Here is a 21,410-nt window from a genome sequence, read left to right on the forward strand (position 1 = left end):
GGTGGAATATCACCTTCATAATGCTAAGAGTCCAACGAGATCTTAGCATTGCAGAGTGCAGCCACAAGGCTGAAAGTTTTAAAGACAAAGTCTAACTCTATTAGAGCCCCTTACATCTGAACTTTGGTGCAGTAACATAACGGACCTGGCTACCAGCCAACAGTCCCTGCTTAGGAGAGAGAAACAGCCATGACTTTTTAACAACAGAATCGGCCTTTTTCATTGCAACAAGAAGTCCTGTGGCACCTTATAGACAAACAGATATTTTGGAGCACAGGCTTTTGTGGGTGAAGACCCACTTCATCAGACGATGCATCTGATGAAGCGGGTCTTTGCCCATGAAAGCCTATGCTCCAAATTATCTGTTAGTCTATAAGGTGCCACAGGACTTCTTGTTGTTCTCGAAGATACAGACTAACACGGCTACCTCTCTGATACTTGTCCTTTTTCATTGGGTCTTTCCAAAAATCTTTATCTGAGTGGACATAACACATGCTTGCAGCCAAGATGTTATGCCAGCATCACCCTGGCTAGCAGCCCAGCCTGACACATGGTTCTCTTCCAGGTAATAACACAGTTAATATGTTGTTTGGTCTGCCCCCACCCCACTAGCCCTGTCTGTGTAACTGGCTTGTCCAGTCCTATTTACTCCAAATCTTGGTGCAGCAGGATATGCCATAGGGTATCCACCCACTGCTCCTACTGATCCTCTGAACGCATAATGTCCAGACACCCCACCCGCTGCTGGGGCAACATGGGGCGGGTGCCTCATTTGTCCCAGGATGCACTGAATCAGACAGGCCATGCAATAGTTGAGGGTGTATCAGCATTGCTGGTGCACTCATGTCCCAGGAAACAAAAAAGATGCTACCTGGACACACCTGTGTGTGCTGGAACCAGATCAACTCAGAGCGTTACAGAGAGATACACAAAAATAAGCTGCACTTCAGGCAAACCAGACTGGAGAGAGAGAAGGGCCTTCCACTGAATTAGCATCAGCACTGCCTGCAGCACATGGAGGCCCCTTGGCTGTCTCCCTTCTTAGTACTAAGATCTAACATGGTCACCATCTAAGAGGAGTTGCCACTATTCCAGGTAACTGCCTTGAAAATGCTGGGTTTAATAATAATATGTATACAGCACTTTTCATTGGTAGATCTAAGAGTGCTTTACAGGGAAGTATTATGTTAGAGATGGAGAAACTGAGGCACAGAGACATGCAGTGACTTGCCCAAGGTCACCCAGCAGGCCAGCAGCAGAGCCAGGAATAGGTCTCCAAGTCAGTCGAGTGCTCTCTCTTCACTAGGCCACAGAGCTGCCCAGCAGGAGTGAAGGAAAATGAACAATCCTCTCTCCCCCTTATTTACATGTTTCCTTTCCAGCAATGCAAACAGCAACAGCCCAACCAACATTGTTTGGCACTTGGGGAAAGACACATTCCTCCTCGCTGCAAGACCTTGTATGGCAAGTTTCAGCCTGGAACAGATTATTCCGGTTGTGTAACATAGGCAGCCTCTGAAAAGCCTCTGAGCAGCGTGGCAGCAACAGGATCCGAACAGCAGCAGAAGGGAGCAATTAGTCCCACACGGCAGTCACGAGAGCCAAGAGGCACAAAGACAGCCAGTCGGGTGGAGCAGGGCGCTGTGGGTTGCCCTCCTCTGTATTCCATTAGCCCAGAGGGAGGTTACCTTACGGCGGCAGAGAAAGGGGGAAGGAGAGACGGAAAACCAAAGGTCGTTAAGATGACAGAGACCAAGATATGGAGAAAAACACAGAGGGGGAGACAGACATGGACCCGGCACTGGAGAGAGGAGACAACATGGACCCAGCGAGGAAAACATTTTCATTCCCAAAACCCACCAGGGCAGCTCGTGCAGCTACTTTCACAGAAAGGAAGGCGGAGAACAGCCCTGTTGCTGTGCGGAGGGAAAGCCATCAGCCACACGCGGGAAGCCAACAGCCGTCCACAACTTCTGAGCAGCCCTGTCGAACCCCAGTGCCATCTGCAACTGCAGCTTGATGTGATGCTAGCAGGGGCCAGTGGCAGCCTTGAAAGGAACAGCAGCTGAATCTGCTGCCCATCTTTTACAGAGGAAGGAAGGAAGGAAGGAAGGAAGGAAAAAACTCCTTTCTCCCAGGGCTCATCCCACGCTTGGCTTTTAAAGCAGAGCAAGGCGTGGGTGGTGACCCGAGCTCTCTCTCTTCAAGGAGGAAGGAGGGAAACTGCAGCCCCAGCCTGACCTGTTCCCAAGCTAGAGTAGCAAATCCAGCAGGGAGAGAGGCTCTAGGATAGGGGCGCGTAGGAATTTTCCCAGGTGGGCTGGGGAGAGCACACCATGAGTTTTGATAGGCTCCCAGGGGCCACACATTTCTTACCTCACCATCTTTCATCTATTGCAGGGGTGGGCAAGACAGGCCCCGAGGGCTGCCTCCGGCCCACATGCTATTTATATTCTGCTGCCAGGGTAGCAGCTGGGGCCCGGAGCCACTGGCTTTTTAAATAGCTGCAGGAACCCCAGGCATGGCTTATGCCACCCAGTACCCACCCACCTTCCTCCCACCCACGTACGCACCACCTGGCCACCGCCTGGGGATCCTGGGGCTATTTACAAAGCCTGGGGCTCCTGCCTGCTCAGGACTTTAGCTCAGTGCCAGCAAGCTGGGGGCAGCAGGATACAAATAGTATGTGGACAGGGTGCAGCCCCTGGGACAGAGCCAACCAAGTGTTAGGCAGGCCCAAGCCGGCCCACGCAACGGACCTTGCCCATCCCTGCTCTAGAACCTCCCCCACCTTCTCTCAGCATTTAACTCAGCGCAGGGCGGGCAGAAGCCAAACACCGCCCTTACCTTTTCTTGGCTCAAGCTACCTATCAGTCCCTCTCTGATCTCCTGGAGGCAACACACAGCTAGTGCATCACAACAGCTCTTTCCTAGAGGTTTCTCCCTCCTTCTGTCCCCATTCCCTGAGGTCTTCTCACTCACACAGGCAGAGGACAAGGGCAAACTATGTCCACACACACCCTATGGACACTCCACGGGCAATGGGGAAGGGTGGGCTGGTGCCTTCGGTACATGGAGCTGCCCGCCCCCGAAGCCTGCCCGAGATGGATGCAGAGGGCAGCTCCTAGAGAGGACAGGAACAGGAGCTCTCTTACCAAGACCTTTATTGAAGATGGCAGAGGAGAGCTCAGTCATTGCCTTAGTTTTTGGCTCCCGTGCCCCGTCCCACTCCCCATCTCAGCCTACATCCTGCACTGCCTCCTCCAAATGCCCCGCTGTAATATGGCTGTTCCCCGCTTGATGCCTGACCATGGCTGGGCAGGGTGGGGGAATACAAGAGAGACGTTCTACATGCCCCAGGGCCATGCTCCCAGCAAGGCAGAGAGCTTTAAAGCAGTGCTGGTTACTGAAGCAGCAACGTGTTACCTTTCCACCACACTCTCTGCCTCTGCTCCTGCCTATAATATCCCTAGGCCCTTCAAACGCAGAGCTGGGCCATGCACGCCCTATCCAGTATGCCTTTTGTCTCTGCCAGCTCTCTCTAAGAGCAGCCCCTGACTGAGAAGCCAGTGAAGATGAAGCAATCCGTAGGCAGAAGGTGATGGAGCCCCGGTCTGCTGACACCTGTCTACACAGAGGTGGCAGTGCTCAGCCAGGTAAGAAAGCTGAACGACCTGGTGCTCTACCATAGCAGGGGAAGTTGCAATGCTACTGCTGGACTCATGAGATGAGATGCCCATAGAACCACCCAGCCGGTTTGGCACATGGTGTGAAACGTGCGACATTCACCGAGTTACCCCGCCACCCCCCAGCCAGGTAACTGGGACTCGCTCCAGGCCGGGAGGATACCTGCCTTGCAGTGTGCACAGTGGGAACGGCAGCTGCCCCGGGCACAGCATGCCATGGCTAGCAGCAGCAAGCAGAACTGCAAAGGCCACTTACCAAGTGGTTGTTCTCGTAAATGTTTTCCTTACTGAGGGCGTTGAAGTTTCTGAAACAGAAGGAAAGAAAGGCTTTAGCTTAGCTCCATGTCAGCAAGCTTTGGGCTGGGGGAGAAAAACCAGAGTTTGTTCTCTCAGGAAAGCGCAGTTTTGAGCCCCTACCTAGAGTAAGTTTTCATTCCGCTGGCCAAGACGCCCCGCTCCCAAGGAGCTCAACGGCACATCCTTACTCCAGCCCCACCATCTGCACGCAGCTGCCACTTGGGGACTTCAGGGCTTTCCCTCCCTAGCACAGGTGCTTCCGTTGGGAAGATCCGGCCTGCTCTTGCAAGCCAGTCACAGGCTACAACTGCACAATGGGATTCCACAGCTGCTCACCCCGCGACTGTGAACAGGAAACAACCCGACGGCTGCCTGTGGAGAAAGGTCCAGGCAGCGCCCAGTGTCTCTGCATGGGTTCCCTAGGAACGGCGAAACCTTCCCAGTGCCAAGGATCCCTTACAAGTAGCAAAGGCCGGATGACAGCACAGACCCCCGCAGAGGAGAAACCTGACCTGCTCCTGCACAGACTCTGCTGCAGCCAGCTCTTCCATGTCTGATGTGCTAAGGCTCACTTCAGCAAAGGCAGGGGGCCCTACCGAGGTTCAGGCACGCACACAAACTCCAGACTGATCAAGCACAAAGCTACTACAAACCAGCTCAAAGGCCGCCAGTATGGCCCCGGGGACCTGATTACAAAGAAAAAGACATGGGTGCAGCCCTACAAGTATTACTTTGCTCAGGGCTCTGCACAGCCTTGGGTCAGCCCTGAGCAACGGCACCGAAAATGCAACTGAAGAACAAAGCCTGCTGAAGCGCAATCCTTGTCCACCTGCCCGTCCTCTCTACAGAGGGTCAAGATAGGTAAGGTAATAGCTTTTACTGGAGCAGCCCAGAAAAACTGCTTCTGCAAGGACAGAGTCCGCTCTGTCTAGTGGCACCAGGAATACCTGGTTTGTTGATTTTTCCAGATAACAAGGAGGACACAAGCAAATTTTATGGCTCTCGATGTATATACAAATTCACTGCTGCAGTCTGATTGGGCTCCCCTTGCCTTATCTACTCCATTCCCATCTGTCTCCTAGACTTGTGGTTCCCTACAAATCAATCCATCTGCTTTCATTCCAGGTAGCTGATAACCACCCTGCTAAGAAGTCCTGTGGCACCTTATAGACTAACAGATATTTTGGAACATAAGCCGCTTTGAAGCAGGTCTTTGCCCACAAAAGCTTATGGTCCAAAATATCTGTTAGTCTATGAGGTGCCACAGGACTTCTTGCTGTTTTTGAAGACACAGATTAACATGGCGACCTCTCCGATACTTGGCACCCTACTAAGGTGTCCTACTGTCGGCAGCTCATGAGTTCCAGCCACCCCACTCCACCCAGCCTTTCTTCCCCCCTCCAAGTCATATGTGCTGACCTATTAGCAGTTAGCAACCTATCTGGCAAAGGGAAAGAGGGAGGGGAAGAAGAGAGAGCTTACTCCAAACCTTTCCACCAAAAATTCCATAAAACAGCTGGAATCAATACTAGTGTGTAGAGCACAGTTTCTCAGCTCTCCCAGACTCACTATATTCAGACCAACTCCAGCCCCGCTAACAGGAATAGCAGCATCACAGCCCCCCGCTGACACCAAGGGAGAACGCTGCAAAGTTCACATCTTGCATCTCCCAGCGGGGAAGCTTCACCTTCTTAGGATAAGGATAAATTAATTCTCTATATTCGTTCCCCACCCATCATGCACTCGAACTGGCCTGGAATGGTGGATGCACTATGGATGCGGGGAGGGGCATGTTAAAAATATCTCGATCTCTTGGGGGGAGGGATAGCTCAGTGGTTTGAGCACTGGCCTGCTAAACCCACTGTTGTGAGTTCACTCCTTGTGGGGCCATCTAGGGATCTGGGGCAAACAGATTAAAAAAAGTGGGGGGGACGGGCTTGGTCCTGCCAAGAGGGCAGAGGACTGGACTTGACGACCTCCTGAGGTCCCTTCCAGCTCCATGAGGTGTGTGTGAGTGAAAGGGGAATTCCAAATCCACTCAGTCCTGGGTTTCTTCCTTAACAGAGCCCAATCTGTCCTAGTCCCCTAGAGCAGTGGCATCCGAAAGAAATTTAATGGATTGCCCCACCCCAACCCCTGTCCCCAAAGCCACCTCCCTCCCCTACAGGTTACTCACTGGAACCACTTTGGGCTGAAGCCTGAGCCACAGCTGGAAACAACGACCCATGAGCCGCCCTGCAGCTAAAACCCTCCAGGGCTGGAGGAGCCACTGCCACCATGCGCTTGTCCCACCACATGGTGTGGCGCATGGGCGAGAGCAGCTGGAAAGGGCACCCTACACGTGCAGCTCCTTAGAACCACACTGCGCTGCCCCATTCGCCACATGTGTCAAACAGGGAGCCTATTGGACACATCAGCCCTAGAGCTGTGGGGAATGCATTTCTAGTTGTATGCAGGCTGCCCTGTGCACAGGCAGCATAGACCCTCTTGCCGCTGCCATCTGACCTCAGATAAAGTCAGAAGAAGTTACTCTTCTATCCACATGTTTTCTTGCAAGAAACAGGAAGATGGGAAAGACCATTCCACCAGCCTCCACTCTGACCTACAGACTGCCCGCCCCAGGACAGAAAACCATGAACGACACTGCATGTTGCTGACTGTCTGATGCTTCCCCGCTACTCCCCACACCTCCTGGAGCAAGAGACAACCCCCAGTGCTAAAACAGCACCGCTGTGAGCCAAGAGAAGAAAACATGTTGCAAAGCAGTCCCTGACGTCCTACAGATCAAGACCATTCAGAGATTTATAGCAACAAATGACCTCTATTGCCAGAACCAAGAGCTAACCAAACGCTAATTGTTCTGCTCTAGCACAAGTGGAGGTCTCCAATTTCGTGACCTATGTAATGCTCTGAGAGCAGGTCTACACTTAGGGGGAAAGTCAACCTGTGATACAAAGCAAGCAGCCCTGTAGCACCTTGAAGGTTAACAAATTTATTTATTAGGTATTGAGCTTTCGTGGGTAAGACCCACTTCATCAGATTTGTCTTTACGGTGGTACAGGACTGCTTGCTTTCTTTGGTGAAGATACAGACCAACATGGCTACCCCTCTGACACTTAAGATGCGTGACTCCAACTAGGGAAAATGCATAGCTAACAGGCTGGCAACCGAAATAGCAAGAAGAAACTCTTTTTTCAAATTTGGTAAAAACTCAGTAATTCAAGAGCTGCAATGCGTGTGAATATGAGACAGTCGTTAATAAATAACATCAAGCCGTACTTTTTGTAACCCCTATTTTAAGAACAGCGCATACACAATGATTTATAATGTGATACATGTTTATTACTGCTGGACTTTCACAAACTTATTACATATTCTATTTCCTCACACATTACCTGTGTGCCTTTGTACAACTATCTGCCTGACTTTCACTCCCGAACCCTCTTTAATTATGCCAGTTTTACTTCATGTTTAAGGTCAGTTCTCTTTCTTAAAATGTGATGCCCTGCACAGCAGTAAGGCAGCAAGCTTCCTTTCCCTTTTCAAAATCAACACTTTATTAGCAACATGATCAAAACACAGATACTAGATCATATCCCACAATGCACTGCACATATTAAAGGAAGAGTTTTCCAACATTTTGAGATCACACATGGTTTGCTAGTTAGATAGGAGCTGTTCACTGTTGGGCTTTTAGACACTCACCATCTATCGAAAATAATTCGGAGAGGTTTTTTTTTTTCTTTTAACTTTGCAATTATAGTGTTGGGAGCCACAAAGAAGCCCTTTGAGAGCCACATGTGGCTCTGGAGCCTCAGGTGGCCGACCACTGGCATGGATGGAGCTGACATACCTTAATCAGAATGTTAGCAGCATCCCCACAGCAGGAGGTTGATGGGAGAAACTCTCCTCTCTACATCCCTTACTCCTCACATCCCCGTGGAGTACCGAGGTCAACGGGAGCACAGTTAGCGGTTGATTTACTTCTTCCCTACTAGACCCTCTAAATTGAACCCCCACCACCCCACAGAGATCACTCTCCAGAGTGTCGCACCACCAGTAAGTGTAGACAGGCCCTTAGTCTCTGTGACAAACTGGTGTGTGTGTGTGTGAGGGTTTTATTCCCCTGGTTAGGTTGCACATGTTTCCTACTGTCCTGCAGTAACCTGAGGTGGATGCCTCAGTTTTCCTTGGCACCGCATCAGCACACGGTGGTGATGGGAGTTTTGGTGTGATGACTTCTCACACATAGGCCAGATCTTCCCTGCTCTTTGTAACCTAGGCAACAAGGTAACACCTTTCTTCCCCAGAAAACAGAACAAAGGCGGGAGGAGGGGCCTGGCTGGTTTGAACTGGAACTGGGCTGCTGAGGGCGGGGGGGGCGGGGAAAGGGGGGTGCCTCCTGTGGCTGGAGTGGGAGGAAGGAGGGCCAGGGCCCCGGCTCAGGGGCTCCCTATGGGCCCCCTCCCCCAAATGCATGGTACTGATGTGTCTGGTTCTGTGCTGACAAGCCTGTTCTATGCTGTGTCCCTGTTGACCCATAAACCTTTTCTTCTGCCTGCTGAAAGAGTCACGTCTGACTGTGGATGGTGGGTGCAGGGCCAGGTGACCCCACGCTCTGTGACATCTCCCACGAGGATTTTTTCACAGAAGTGACGGAAGGTCAGAAAATCCCAGAGAACCAGCAGACACATGCATGGGTCCCAGTAACGCCCCAGCTATTCCAGTGCTGTGCGGAACACTCCGGGGACGTCGCGGACTGATTTACTGAGATTCTCATGAACTGAAAAGAAAATCCACGCTACTGACTCAAAACAAAGCTTCCCACGGCCTCGTGCATAAAGGTACCATCTCTCCCCAGCTGCACCTCAACCTGCCAACCCCACTGTTCTGTGACTCTGCAATTGTTAGCATGAACAGGAAGACCTGTGCCAAAGACCCTGTCATAAAATAACCTGGGCATGTCTGTCTGTTTGACCACAGCTGCACTGAAATGAGCTAGTGCAAAAGTCAACAGAGAAACAGGGAGAAATCACAGAAAAGCGTCTGCAGCTCTAGTGAAGACAGAGATTTATTTAAAGTGTGCTCTAGACTTGCAGCCTATGTATTACACCCCACCACTGGACTGACCAACGGCAATATTTCCCTTGAGCTCAGGTAGCCAAGCTCCTGCCCAAGTGCCCAGGTTTAATACGATGTGACATACAGTCAAACAAGGCCAGCCAGGACTTGGCTAGGTCCTTCCTGCGTGTCTGGGAGTCACATCACACACTGCCCCAGGCATTTACCCCGTTCCTCATTCTGAGTTAAAGGCAGACACAGGAACGGTTAGAGTCCAGCAGAAAACCTGCAAGACTATAAACATGGTGACGTAGCAAGAAGCAATCAGCAAGCCAAAGGCACCTGATCAAATAAGGGAGGAGAAACCAGTTTCAGAAAGACTGCAGAGGAAGGGGTGGCTGCGATTGCCATTCATTCGCTGGTGGCACAACCGCAAAGCTCCAGCAACCTGCCACTGGAGAGAGGCAAGTGGGGATATACCGCCACTTCCCAAAGTTGAAGCAAAGAGCGAGACACCTGTACAAGGGGCGACCACACAGAAACACAGGACGGCGCAGGCAGGAGGTGCAGCCCAAGGAACTGGAGAAGAGCCCAGAAAAAGATGCCTTGAAGTTGAAATTTTAGTTTCTGGGAGGTCACAAGGGTTCCTAGTCAGGTGAAGCAATTCTCAATTCCAATCCACATCCGAGGAATTCGGCTTTGGGCGCATAACCCAGGAGACAGGCAATGACACATTGCCCAAAAAAAGAGAAGGACAGGTGACCTGCTCATGTGACAGGCTCCATGTTGGATGTGCTTCCACACAGGGAGGAACAATGGAATTCCCTCCACATGGGCAAGGAGATCAAGGGGACCCTGAAGTTCCTCCACCTTTGTCTTCCATCCAGCTCATTACTTCACTAGCAACTCTGCCGTGAGCTGAACCCAGGATTACCGACCCATCCTAACAAGAGATGTAGCCCAGACACTTTTTGGGACAACCTGATTCTTTGCCAGACTGACACATCCTACTTAAGGCTTAAGGCACCCAAGTACTCCAATCCATATAGCAGAGATGTTCTCTCCCTGTCCCCTTGCTTTGTTCTCACACCTCTTCAGTTACAACTGAATATTAAGTATGAAAAGAATGGAGAAAACAGCTTCAAGGAGAGCATCCAGGGCTTCCTTTCCTAACACAGCTGCTGAGTTGAGTACCACCAGCGGCCGGGCAAGACAAGATCTAAAGCCTATGGGATAGCACTGCAACAGGCAAAGCACCTCACAGGACTGGGCTCTGGGCTCTAAATCTGCAAACAGGCAGCTACCATGCTCTGTCTGTGGGATAACAAAGAGATCTTCTGAAAGCAGCCACACTCGATTTCCAAGGAAGAGGCTGTGGGTGGGGGAGGGCGAGGCTCTCCTTGGAAGCAGTAGTTTCCAGCACAGCTCCTTCAAGCTCTCCGGCATGAAGCCGGCCTGGAAATTCCCGGGGTTTTTGTTTTGTTTTATTTAACTCTCATTTATTGCCTGGCTAATAACTGCTGAAGCTGCCATTTGGCACCGCAGGGAAAGTGGAGCCTAAACAAACATTCCCCAACTGGTGTTTAAACTTGTTTAGCAACAGAAGGGACTTCTTTTAACTGTTTACCGCTCAGCCCCAGCCTGTGGAAAGGAGTGTGAATGGCTGTTGGCTTGGCCGCTTTCTGCTTTCATGACAATATAGCTCCTTCAGTGAAAGGACTGTCAAAGCAGATCACCAGTCAACCAGGGCTGAAGGGGAGGCCCAGCGCCTTTTTATTAAACACAAGCATTGTAAAAAGTCTCAGAGGGTTTGCCACGTCAGTCTGTAACTTCAGAAACAACAAGCAGCCCTGGGACTCCTTAGAGACTACCAAATTGATTAGGACACCCACAAAGCTCATGTCCTAATCAATTTGTTAGTCTCTAAGGTGCCCCAGGACTGCTTGTTGTTTTAGAGCACTGTAGACAGAATGGTTGAGGGAGGTCATTATCTTTTATTGGACCCTCTTCTGATGCTGAGAGAGACAGGCTCCGGGTCGGAAGAAGAGCTTGGTGAGGTAGACAAGCTTACACAAACAGAAGTTGGTCCAATAAAAAATGTCTCCTCCCACATGCATGTTCCCTCTATTTTTTTCCATCCATGGGTAGAATAAGTTTTGTTACGTGCACCAAGGCATGTGCAGATGTGAACCACCAGGACAAACCCATGCTGCCTGCTGCAGGTGGCTGCGGATGCTTTGCTTATACAGCTGAGTAGTACTTGAATCTCTCCTCCATGGCCATACAAGTGCTCAGTTAGGGAACACAGTCCCCAGCTTGTCTTCCTCCTACCCTGGGACCAACAGAGCACACAACTTGTGCACTGTTATTCTCATGCAGCCAGAACTCAGCAAGCCCCAAGCACAGTGTCAGGCCCCTTCAGCAGGCAGAATTAAACAAGACCAAGCCCCACTGTTAACTGGACACCGAACCTCCAGCCCTAGGCAAAACTTGGCACATAGGTTACCACACAGCTGGATGAGTTAGAATATCTGCCAACTCCAGGGAGCCGAAGGAGCAGAAAGAGATGGCACTCAGGGAAGTGCTCGCACCCTGAAAAGGCCATGCCGCTCAAAGGCAGCTTGCCACACAGTTAATGGGTGGGGTGATGGCACTCTACCACTACACTCCTCATTACCCTGGTCCTCAGGATTCAGCTGCTCACACGCCAACCAGCATTTCCTGTAAACTGGGTGTCTGGGCGGCTGTCCAGGAGAGGTTCAGGGGCCGCCCAGCTGATGAGCAGCGTGCCCCCCGCACCCACAGGGAGCAGCATATGTCTCTACTGGAGGTGCACATCTGCACATAACAAAATTTATTCTGCCCATCAATGGAAATAATTAGAAGGAACACTGATGCCAACCCTGCCTCCCGTGCCCCCAGGCAACAGGGCAGGAGAGAGAATTCATTCACGGCCCGATTACTTCCCGCAGCCAAGGTGCCAGGTAGATGGGGACATTGCACAGGAGAGATACATGAAAGGCCACGATGCCCAGCACAGAAATACATCCCCTCCTCCCTGCCCAAGATGCACGCTAGCAAACCAAAGCCCCCTTCCTACAGAAGAGATCCAATACTGAGCGTCAATGGTGTGTGGACAACAAGGAGTCCTGTAGCACCTTAAAGACTAACAAATGTATTAGATCGCGAGCTTTCATGGGTAAGAGCAGCTTCTTCAGACCCTGGGAGCCTGAAACAGCTGCTAAGTCATTCAGTGCATGACCCTGCCAGGATTTTGTGGGGGGCAAGTTTTGAATGACTCTCAATTGCTTTAAGATCAGCAACAATTTTTACAACCTCAATTCCAAGGGCTCATCTGTTTCTGGCACGCTTGGTTCCCAGGCGAGAAGACACCAGATTAATGTGGGAGGGAGACAGATTTGGATCTAATGCAGAATCCCAAAGAACATACCATAAGGACAGCCAGACTAGGTCAGACCAGAGGTCCACCTAGCCCAGGGTCCTGTCTTCAGACAGCGGTCACTGCCAGGTGTCTCAGAGGGAATGAACAGAAGTGATCCTTCCCCTGTCACCCACTGGCACACTCAAAATGCAAGCTCCCAGAAGGCACCAACACAGAAGAGGGGGCAGCTGAAGCTCCCTGGTACTCACATGAGCTCCGGCCGGTGCCGATGCAGGATGGCACAGAATGCCAGGCCGTCCCGGAAGGAGGTGGTCATGTTGGTGATGTTCACATCCCGGTAGCCTTCACACTGCTGCTTGCACCACAGCTGCAAGTTTTTGGTGGCTGCCATGCTGGCAGGCAGAGGGGTTCGGCTAGGACAGGGGAGACAGGGCAGATCCCTGCTGCCAGGCTCCCAGGGGAGAGTCTGATATCCAGGGCAGGACTTGGAGATGCCAGGAACCGAAAAGCTCCAAACCCCACCCGTGCCAGACCCAGGTCTTCACCTGCTGCAAGGGGCGCGGGCTGCCAACCCCCTCCGGCCAGGAAAGGGGGGGCTGCGACCAGCCCCTCGCTACTTGGTGAGGCTGCCACCAGCACCTCCCGCCTCGTTGCTGGGGGCTGCAGGCGATGCTGGGGCCGGGGCCGGGGCCGGGGCCAGACCCGCCCCCAGGGGGTGCCGACGAAGCCCGGCTGTGTCCGGCGGCGGCTGCAGCCCTGTGAGTTGAGGGGGGCGGGGGCTGCCAGGAGCTTCCCGACTCCCAGCCCCGCTCGCAGGGCACCGCTGCCGAGTCCCGCTCGCCGGCCAAGGCGCAGGCTCCTCCGGCAGCCCCGCGGCTCGCCGCACGCCCCCGCCAGCGGTCCGGGCTGCAGCCTGCTGCGTGTGGGCCGGCGCGGCGGCAGGAGGCGGGCAGCGCGCGGGGGCGGAGCGAGGGGCGGGACCAGGGGGCGCCCCAGCGCGCCTGGCGGGGGTGGGGAAGGGGAGCCCCAGGGCCTGCAGGCGCGCCAGCCCCGAAGCCCTGCCGCAGCCTGGGACGGGAGGCGGGACTGCAGTGGAAAGGGGGGAGGGAGGCGTCCCAGGGAACCTCAGTCCACCGCTGCACGCCAAGCCCTGCGGGACGGGGCGCGTTGGGAACACGGCACAAGCCCGTGGAGACCGGGACAGCGGCAGAACCAGCCCTCGAGGGGAGGTGACCCGACCCCGGCAGGGGAGGAAGGGCCTTACCCGAGGCGGAGGTGGGAAAAGTACAGTACCCAGGAAGTTACTTGAGTAGAAGTGCAGCCGCGGTCACTTCTGGATACTTGGGTCCAATCTGGAAGTGATGTGTGTGCTTTTCCTCAGGTGGTTTTCCAGATGGACACTGGAAACTTGTAGTTAAGTAAATTCACTCCCTCCTCGCTGCACTTCTACTCCGGTATCGGGGAGGGGGGTAGCCCCCTTAGTCTGTATCTGCAAAAACAACAAGAAGTCCTTATAGACTAACAGAGACTTTGGAGCATAAGCTTTCGTGGGCAGGTCTGACAAAGCAGGTTTTTGCCCACAAAAGCTTATGCTCCAAAATATGTTAGTCTATAAGGTGCCACAGGACTTCTTGCTGCTTTTACTTAAGTAACTTTTTGGATACTTTTTCCATCTTGACATGGGAAGGACAGGCAGCTGTCATGTGTGGTCCTGGAACCAGGGCACCCACAGGGCTGCAGGCCTGAACTGGGCTTTTGTTAGTCTTCTTTGGGTCAAGCATAGGACTAGCCTACAGGCCGGAGTTAACAGGGCTCTGGCGGACTTCCACCAATATGTCTTCTTCCCCACATCCATATCTCTACTGCAAAGCTCGTCGGGGCAACTGTGCAATAGACAGATCTGAGGGACCACTCAGATGAATGGTCCAGAATCACAAGCTGAGTCTTCTCCTTGTCTTGCCCTCTTACTGCTTCCCACCACATCGGTGGATTTGCGAATGCCCCAGCCTTGTTTCTCAAGCAGCTGGCATCGCAGGAGTTGCTTCATATTGTGACACTTTCTGCTGCAGTCGCAGATATTTGGATCAGTCGTGTAGCCCCACTTGATTGTCCTGTCTCCAACTCCAGAGCAAAGATGATTAATGCCAGATAGTCTACGGCTGACACACACCATCCACTCACTGGAGTGCAAAGGCCACAGGGTTGTTCTCTACTATTGTTTTCTACAATCAAACCCTTACCTGTTTGTGTGACAATGATGGGGGGTTTAAAGGAGGCAAGGCAAGCTAGCTGAGTGAAGGAGCATCTTGAAGCCAGTTCCTGCATCTGCCTGCGTTCATACAGTAACCCATATGCCCAGGCATTTTATCCACCACCTCTTGGTCTTTCAGCAGTCTGGCACTTGTTCACCACTGCAGAAACGTGACTGGTGTGCCTCAAAAAGGAGCCTCAACCAAAGCTGCAAATCGCAACGCTCCCTCAAGAAATGTGTGGCTCACATGTAACTTCTCCAGCCCATCTCTAGGGGGTATGTGAACCATTGCCTTAGCACACTGAATTCCATGTACACATTTGCTGAGTTACCAGGGTGGCACTATCACCTCTGCAGGTAGAGGCAGCTTGCATGTCTGGAGACCACAAGTAAGCAATTTCTTCCAAATCTGACATGCATATCCCTGTCTGTGTCTGCTCATCCTGCGAAACCAGGAAAATGGAAATTCCTGGTGACACTGAGTGATGCAACTTAGGGAGGAGGATGGAATCATTTGCATTAGAGCTGGGAAGCTCATGCTTCTATTGCACAGTACCACTGGATTTAGGAAGCAGGGTGTAGAATAGACGGGGGAGGAGCTGACAGAGTGCCGTCAAGACCTGCCATGATAAAGAGCTCCAGGGCATTGTTACCCTGCATCCTTTGTGCAGTCATTTCCCCCAGCACAGAGCGGATGGAAAGTGTTTTCTTCCCTCTCCTTGGCCCTAGTGGAAATTAATGAGCATGCTAGGCTCAGCACAATGGTGAATTGGACCTGGAGGTCTCAGACTAACCCCCTTAACTGGGAATGAGGCATATGTCAGGCAGCAGGTCGAGCCCCATATTGTGAGTTTCTCTCATGCTTCCCCACAGCAGAATGAGCAGAACTTTCTCTGCTATCACAGAGCCTGGGTCAGGCATAGAGCTGGAAGGAAAGGAGTGCTGGGACAGACTGGGTTCCCTGTTCCCCTAATACCTGCACATGATGGTGAATCTGAGCGCAAGAGAGAAGCAGCATCTGGAGGAAGCAACTCTCGGGAATCTTGGATCCAGCATGTAAAGTCTGGCAAACAAAAGAAATTTTGCAGGGGGTAGTTGCATCTGAGTTTAGGCTATTTTTTTACACGCAAAGCAGTTAGTGTCTTGGGCCCCCTTCCACAAGGGTACTTAGATCCCAGAGTCCCCATTTTGGCTCCTCCAGGGCTCACAAAACATCCACTATCCCTGTCAGTGACTAAACTTTCTTGACAGTTAAATTCTCAGGGTAAAAAGCTGCCTAGCTGTCTGGGCACAGGAGCTACTGCCTCTCTCTAGGTGACTCACTTCTCCCTCAGCCCCAGAGCCGTTCACAAACTCAGGAAAGCAAAGCATTTGGCTGCCTACGTCACACGTGACCCCCAGTCAGCTGGGTGCACTTGGAGGCCATGAATGCAATCAGGTCCCATGTAGACACTGAGCAGAGGAGGAAGATGGGGTGCTGGTGCCTCACAACCAGGCTGTTCTCCCTCTATGCCTGCTCCACTGAAGATAAATACTTTGGTCACTGGGCCTGAAAGGGAGCGAGTAGCTCTGTAGCCCGGTGGTTGGGACACGCTTGGCAGGTCCCCTACTCCAATCCCTCTTTCATTATATATCCTTGGGGAACAGCTTCACCAGGAGAGAATGAGAGACCCTGCTGCGCTGGACAGCCCCCAGGCTCAGCGGTTAGAGCAGTCTCCTGAAACTGGCCAGATCCCTTTTCACACCCTTTCCTCCCCTCAGGCAAAGGGGGGAACTGAAGCCAAGCCCCCAGATCCAGAAGCATGCGCTAGAACCCCCAGGCTAAAAGTTACAACTGTCACTTCCGGCGCCCTCCGTTGGGTGTGCCAAGAGGCACGTGCTAAAGCATCCCCCCAAGAAATGCCTTAGGAGCTTGACTCCAGCAGACAAGCTCCTCTGTGGGGCTCTCCAAGCAGAGCGAGGCACCTCCCTGCAGTCCAAACTTAGACACCGACGTGACAGGACAGGGCTTCCTACATTCCCCCAACACTGGAAGCTCCTAAAATCGCCTACTTCCTGCTTCTCCATGCATTGCACACTGGCTTTCATGAATCACATTCTTAGGCACCAGGCCCACAGGCGGGGGGGGGAGGAGCGGGCACAGCCTCAGGGCCTGGTGTTTCAGCAGCGGCAGCCAGAGCTCCTGGCCCCTTTGAAGTGCGCAGCCAGGAGGTACTAGAGCAGCCCAGCTCCATGGTCTGGGCGGTGTGGATGGCTGACTGCCCAAAGCCCCACCCCTTTCACCCTTGGCCCCACCCCTTCTGAGGCACAGAGCCAGGGCCCCCTCTCACCATGCCTCGGGGCCCGCTGCGGCTGTCAGCCCCACTGTTAGGCAGCAATCTCTTCCAGTACATTGCCTAAAAGTTAGGCACCTCACCACTCGGCATTGCAGTACCTAAATCCCACTGTGGATCTGGGCATCGGGCAAATGCAGCAGGGCCCACCTTCAGCTGAGCCTCTGCCCCAAAACTTCATGCGGGGGTAGGTGGGAGGAAAGGCTCGTGACAGTTAGCGTCAATTAACATTATCAACTGAAAAGAATCAGCTGGGAAAGCAAGGAACTCACAGGGAATGTATTTATTTGTAGAGCTGACAAAGCAGCAGAGGACATAAAAAATGCTTTCTTCTAAGAGCTGCCTATAAATTAGGTATAAAGAATTAATACACCCAATATAATATATTAATGGCATTTTTATGACACAATATGGATAATATACATTAATATATAAATACCTCACAAATAATTCACAAGATGTTTCCGTTTCATCAACTATCACCAGCCAATGTGTTTACCTGATGGGAAGGATTATACATTTCATTAGAAATGGCTTGCTGGGCATGTCAGCAACTTTTACATCTCCATTCACTTTATTATTAATGGCTTCCCAAACAGTAACCGCACAAAGATGCACACAATGCAGCATCAATATTTGATGTGGCATCTATAGTCACCCATTTATCATTTATAACAGGCTACCAAAACATTATCAAACATTTATTACACGTTTATAGATCATTTTATACTAAAACAAAGTTGTGTTATAAATACATTATTAATCCTGTGTGCCATTTATAGGACTCCCTTGTAATAAGGCCTTAGCATGTGTTGCTGTACAAGTAAAACAATCAATAGACTGTGGGTGTGGATAGGAGATATTGCCCTCTCTCAGCCAGCTTTCCCATGCTACGTGGGGCCAGCAAAGGAGCAGAAAGTGGACATCTGTTTCTGCTCAGGTTATGCTGGAATGAGTTAACCTTTGTTGAGGTCAGTCAGAAGAAATGCTGCAAAAAACCAGGATCATTTCACCCCATTGGACAGGGGTGCAGCAGACAAAGTTTGCTGTTTTGCAAACGTGAACAGAAACTTCCACAGCGAAGAATTCTGATCCAGTCAAATCTCGATTATCTAAACCAATTCTCAACCCTCATTTTCTTGTGAACCTGCAAAAGACAGTGGTCTCATTACTGTGCAGACATAAGGACAACACACAGAGTCCTTTTCAGGGCCTCTGGGAAGTACAGGTTCTGTGGAAATGAGGAGGAGGCAGCAGAGTTACAAAATCCACTTGTGGGATTTCTTCATTTAATTCAGTGAAAAGAGGATTTTGTGGAAGAATTCCCTTAGGCTATGCCTACACTAGGCAGAGTAAGTTGCCTGCAGATACACAATTGTACCTATGGTAATTGCATATCTAGACTCAAGGTATCTGCACTTGGCTTACTTGGCTGTCCTTACTGAAGAAGGTCAACAGGAGAGTTTCTCCCGTCCACCTCCCTTACACCTCGCATCTCACAACCCCTGAGTGTGTCGATCTTTCAGGCTAACGTAAACATAGCCTTACAGTGTTTGCTGCCCAACTACTGCAGCCCTGGGAATATGAAAATGATAGTAACTCTGAATTTAACCCTGCAATCCCAGGGCCCACTGAGCCCAACAACTACCTTCACAGCCTGAGCCAGCTGATTTGATGCCAGATCTTTGTAAATTTTGTTTATCCCTTTATTAAAGTCTGGTGGAGTCTGATTTTTCAGATGCAATGGATGGAGTACATTTCACAAGCACAGGGAACACCCGCTGAGATTCTTTCCTAACCTATGTCCGCAAAGAAGGTGGGAGGACTTGGGCACCTTGCTGGAAGGCTTAGCAGCAGCCCCAACCAGCCATGAGTGCAGTTATAGATCTGCTGTCACTATTGACCAAAAATGCTTCACTTTTAACTTATCTTTTTTAAGTTTAGTTGCTAGTGACATCAGCCCAGGCACTTCTGTTAGGAAACTGGGGTGAGTTTAAGTGGCACTTTACCAGCTTGTATATGCTCCTGATTTTATCATTAATCTTGCAATACTCAGCGTTAGTTTTAAAGGCCCGGCTCTGGAATGCTGGGATAACCTGCAAATCTCAGCTTTCACTGTAAAACATAAGATTCTAGTCCTCTTTGTCATGGACAAAACCTTGAAAAATCACATGACTTGAGTGCATCCTAAAGGCACAAAATCACAAGGCTACTAAAAAAAGAACCTGCCTTTAAGAAAAAAAAATCATGACTTTTATGCTGAGTTTGTGATTTTAGGAGATCTGATCCTTTATTTTTGAACACTCAAGTCTGGCAATATCTCAACACACCTCAGAACCTCTGGACCCAGAGTGAAAATTACAATTTGCTGACATGGATAAGAGGAAGTTATCTCAAGCACAGGAAAATCTTATCTCTCTCATGTTGCTAGACAATTAAAAAAACCCTTTGTCTTCTCTCTGTTGGGTTAGGCATGCGGTAGTTATTTCCCCCAACAATAGCAGGGTTTGTTTTTCTGGAAGCCGAACACTGTTAAACTTTCCGAATGAATAACTTATTTTAGGTTAGGGATTCGAAACTCAAAGGAAGTATCTAAGAGAGCTGGGAGCGTGCATCTCCTCTGTAACATACTCTGTGCCTTCCCAAAAGGCAATCAGGTGATTCCTCAGATATTTAAAAGGCCCAGATCATGGAAAACAAAGAACAATTTCATAGCTCCACACAGCTCTTGAATATGCTTCCGAACTACCCCAAACCAATCACCCATGACTGAGGCATCCTGACTCAGTGTGCGGTTTTACCTGTAAAGTGCCTGGAGAAAAATATAAAATGCAAGTTCAAACCTGCGTTCACACTGAAGGAAGGTAATGGTGAAATGAGAAACAGCTGCAGGACACCCTTGTGTCACCTTGCCAATCCCTATGTAGGGTGCATCAGAGATGCTTCTCAAAGGCTGTGTCTGCACTACAAAAATAACTTTGAAGTTGCAGCAACTTTGAAGATGAGCATCTACACACACCCTACTTCGAAGCTAAACTTCAAAGTACGGCACTACTCCATTCCCAGGAACAGAGTCAGGCCTCGAAGTTGGGCTCCCTATGAAGTAAGGGAAAATGTGTGTAGACTCTCTGCTGGCTACTTCGACACAGTGCCTAACTTGGAAGTTAACTTTGAAGTTAGTTCCTAATGTAAAGGCACCCAAAAAGAAATATATCCCCCAACTTTGGGACCAAGAAGTCTTGAGCATCAGGAGAAAGTGACTCCCAGTTATCCCAGAACATGAAGTGATTTCCAGGGAAAATACATTGAAAAAGGGATCTCATGGGGGGGCAGAGTCTCAGACACACTCACAGAGAGCTCCCTCTGCCCCTGGAGGAGGGAAGAGGTCTGTCTCCTCTGATACCATTTTGCCCCCATGGAGTCAAGAGACTTCAACTGTCGCAGTGAGATCAGGGTTGGGACAGTCCTAAAGCATCAGGTGTCCTGCCAATAAGGTAATCAAGACATTAAAATGGTCCAGAAATACAGTACATACAGGGTCATGGCGCAATGCAACCAGCGTGACGCACACACAACAATTGATTTTAAAAGGTGACAAGCCCAGACCAGAGCCATTACCATCCCTCTCCCATGGGTCAGGGCTGCAATAAACAGTGATCTTTGCAAACTCATAAAAAAAAGACTCTCCAGGTACATGAGCATTCAGAGATCTTACCTTTCAGTATGGCTGAAACTGAAAGTGAAGCTTGGGTTTTCACACCAGAGCCTGCTGGGCTGGTGCCGAACCCTGTCCTTATCAGGGCCTCACCCTGAGCGCACCCCTCCCAGCTTTACTCTTTTCTTCAAACTTACTGGCCCTTGCTTTTCTTTGATTTTTTCCATGTCTATTATCAGTGGAGCAAAGATTAAAGTCTGGTGAACTAATTAGGTTTGTCAGTGATTACACAGCAGCACAGTCCTTCCTCAAGCCTCACAACTCCAGGCCATGCGGGTAAATGGGCATTATCCTTGCTTTCCTGGAAAGCTAAGGCTATGGGTACTGTGGAAAGCTGACAGCCGAGCCACTGTAAGAGCTGGAGTGTAGCTTGTCTAAGGTTAACTCTTCACTGCCACTTTACAGCAGTGCAACTTTCTGGCTTGGGGATATGAACAAACACCCTCTCTCCCGAGCGTGCCAAGTTACAGTACAGTAATCCCTCGAAATGCACGATTTTGAGTTGCGCTTCACTCACATTAACACAAGTGCAACTCAAAATCCTGCTCCCCCCAGCCCTGGCTCAACTCCCTGCCCCGAGCGGCCCCGGTTCAACACCCCTATCTGGTTCAAACCCCCTGCAACCCAGCTCACCCCCACCACGTGACTCCGTCTCACCCCTCCC

The 21,410-nt window shown here is 50.8% G+C and overlaps 1 protein-coding gene across 3 annotated transcripts in view; it reads right to left on the minus strand.

Moving 5' to 3' along the window:
• The window catches only part of MICALL2 (MICAL like 2), a 36,904-nt gene extending 23,537 nt beyond the window's left edge, over positions 1–13,367 (minus strand). For all 3 annotated transcript variants that reach the window (XM_075010984.1, XM_075010985.1, XM_075010983.1), the window contains exons 1-2: positions 12,696–13,367; positions 3,943–3,991 (exon numbers count right to left, since the gene is read on the minus strand). In XM_075010984.1, coding sequence (XP_074867085.1) covers positions 3,943–3,991; positions 12,696–12,838 — 192 coding nt within the window. In that variant the 5' untranslated portion in view covers positions 12,839–13,367. The remainder of the gene's footprint in view (positions 1–3,942; positions 3,992–12,695) is intronic.
• Positions 13,368–21,410: the final 8,043 nt, after the last annotated feature.

The sequence above is a fragment of the Carettochelys insculpta genome, chromosome 16 (assembly GCF_033958435.1).
Source record: "Carettochelys insculpta isolate YL-2023 chromosome 16, ASM3395843v1, whole genome shotgun sequence".
Taxonomy (NCBI): Eukaryota; Metazoa; Chordata; order Testudines; family Carettochelyidae; genus Carettochelys; species Carettochelys insculpta.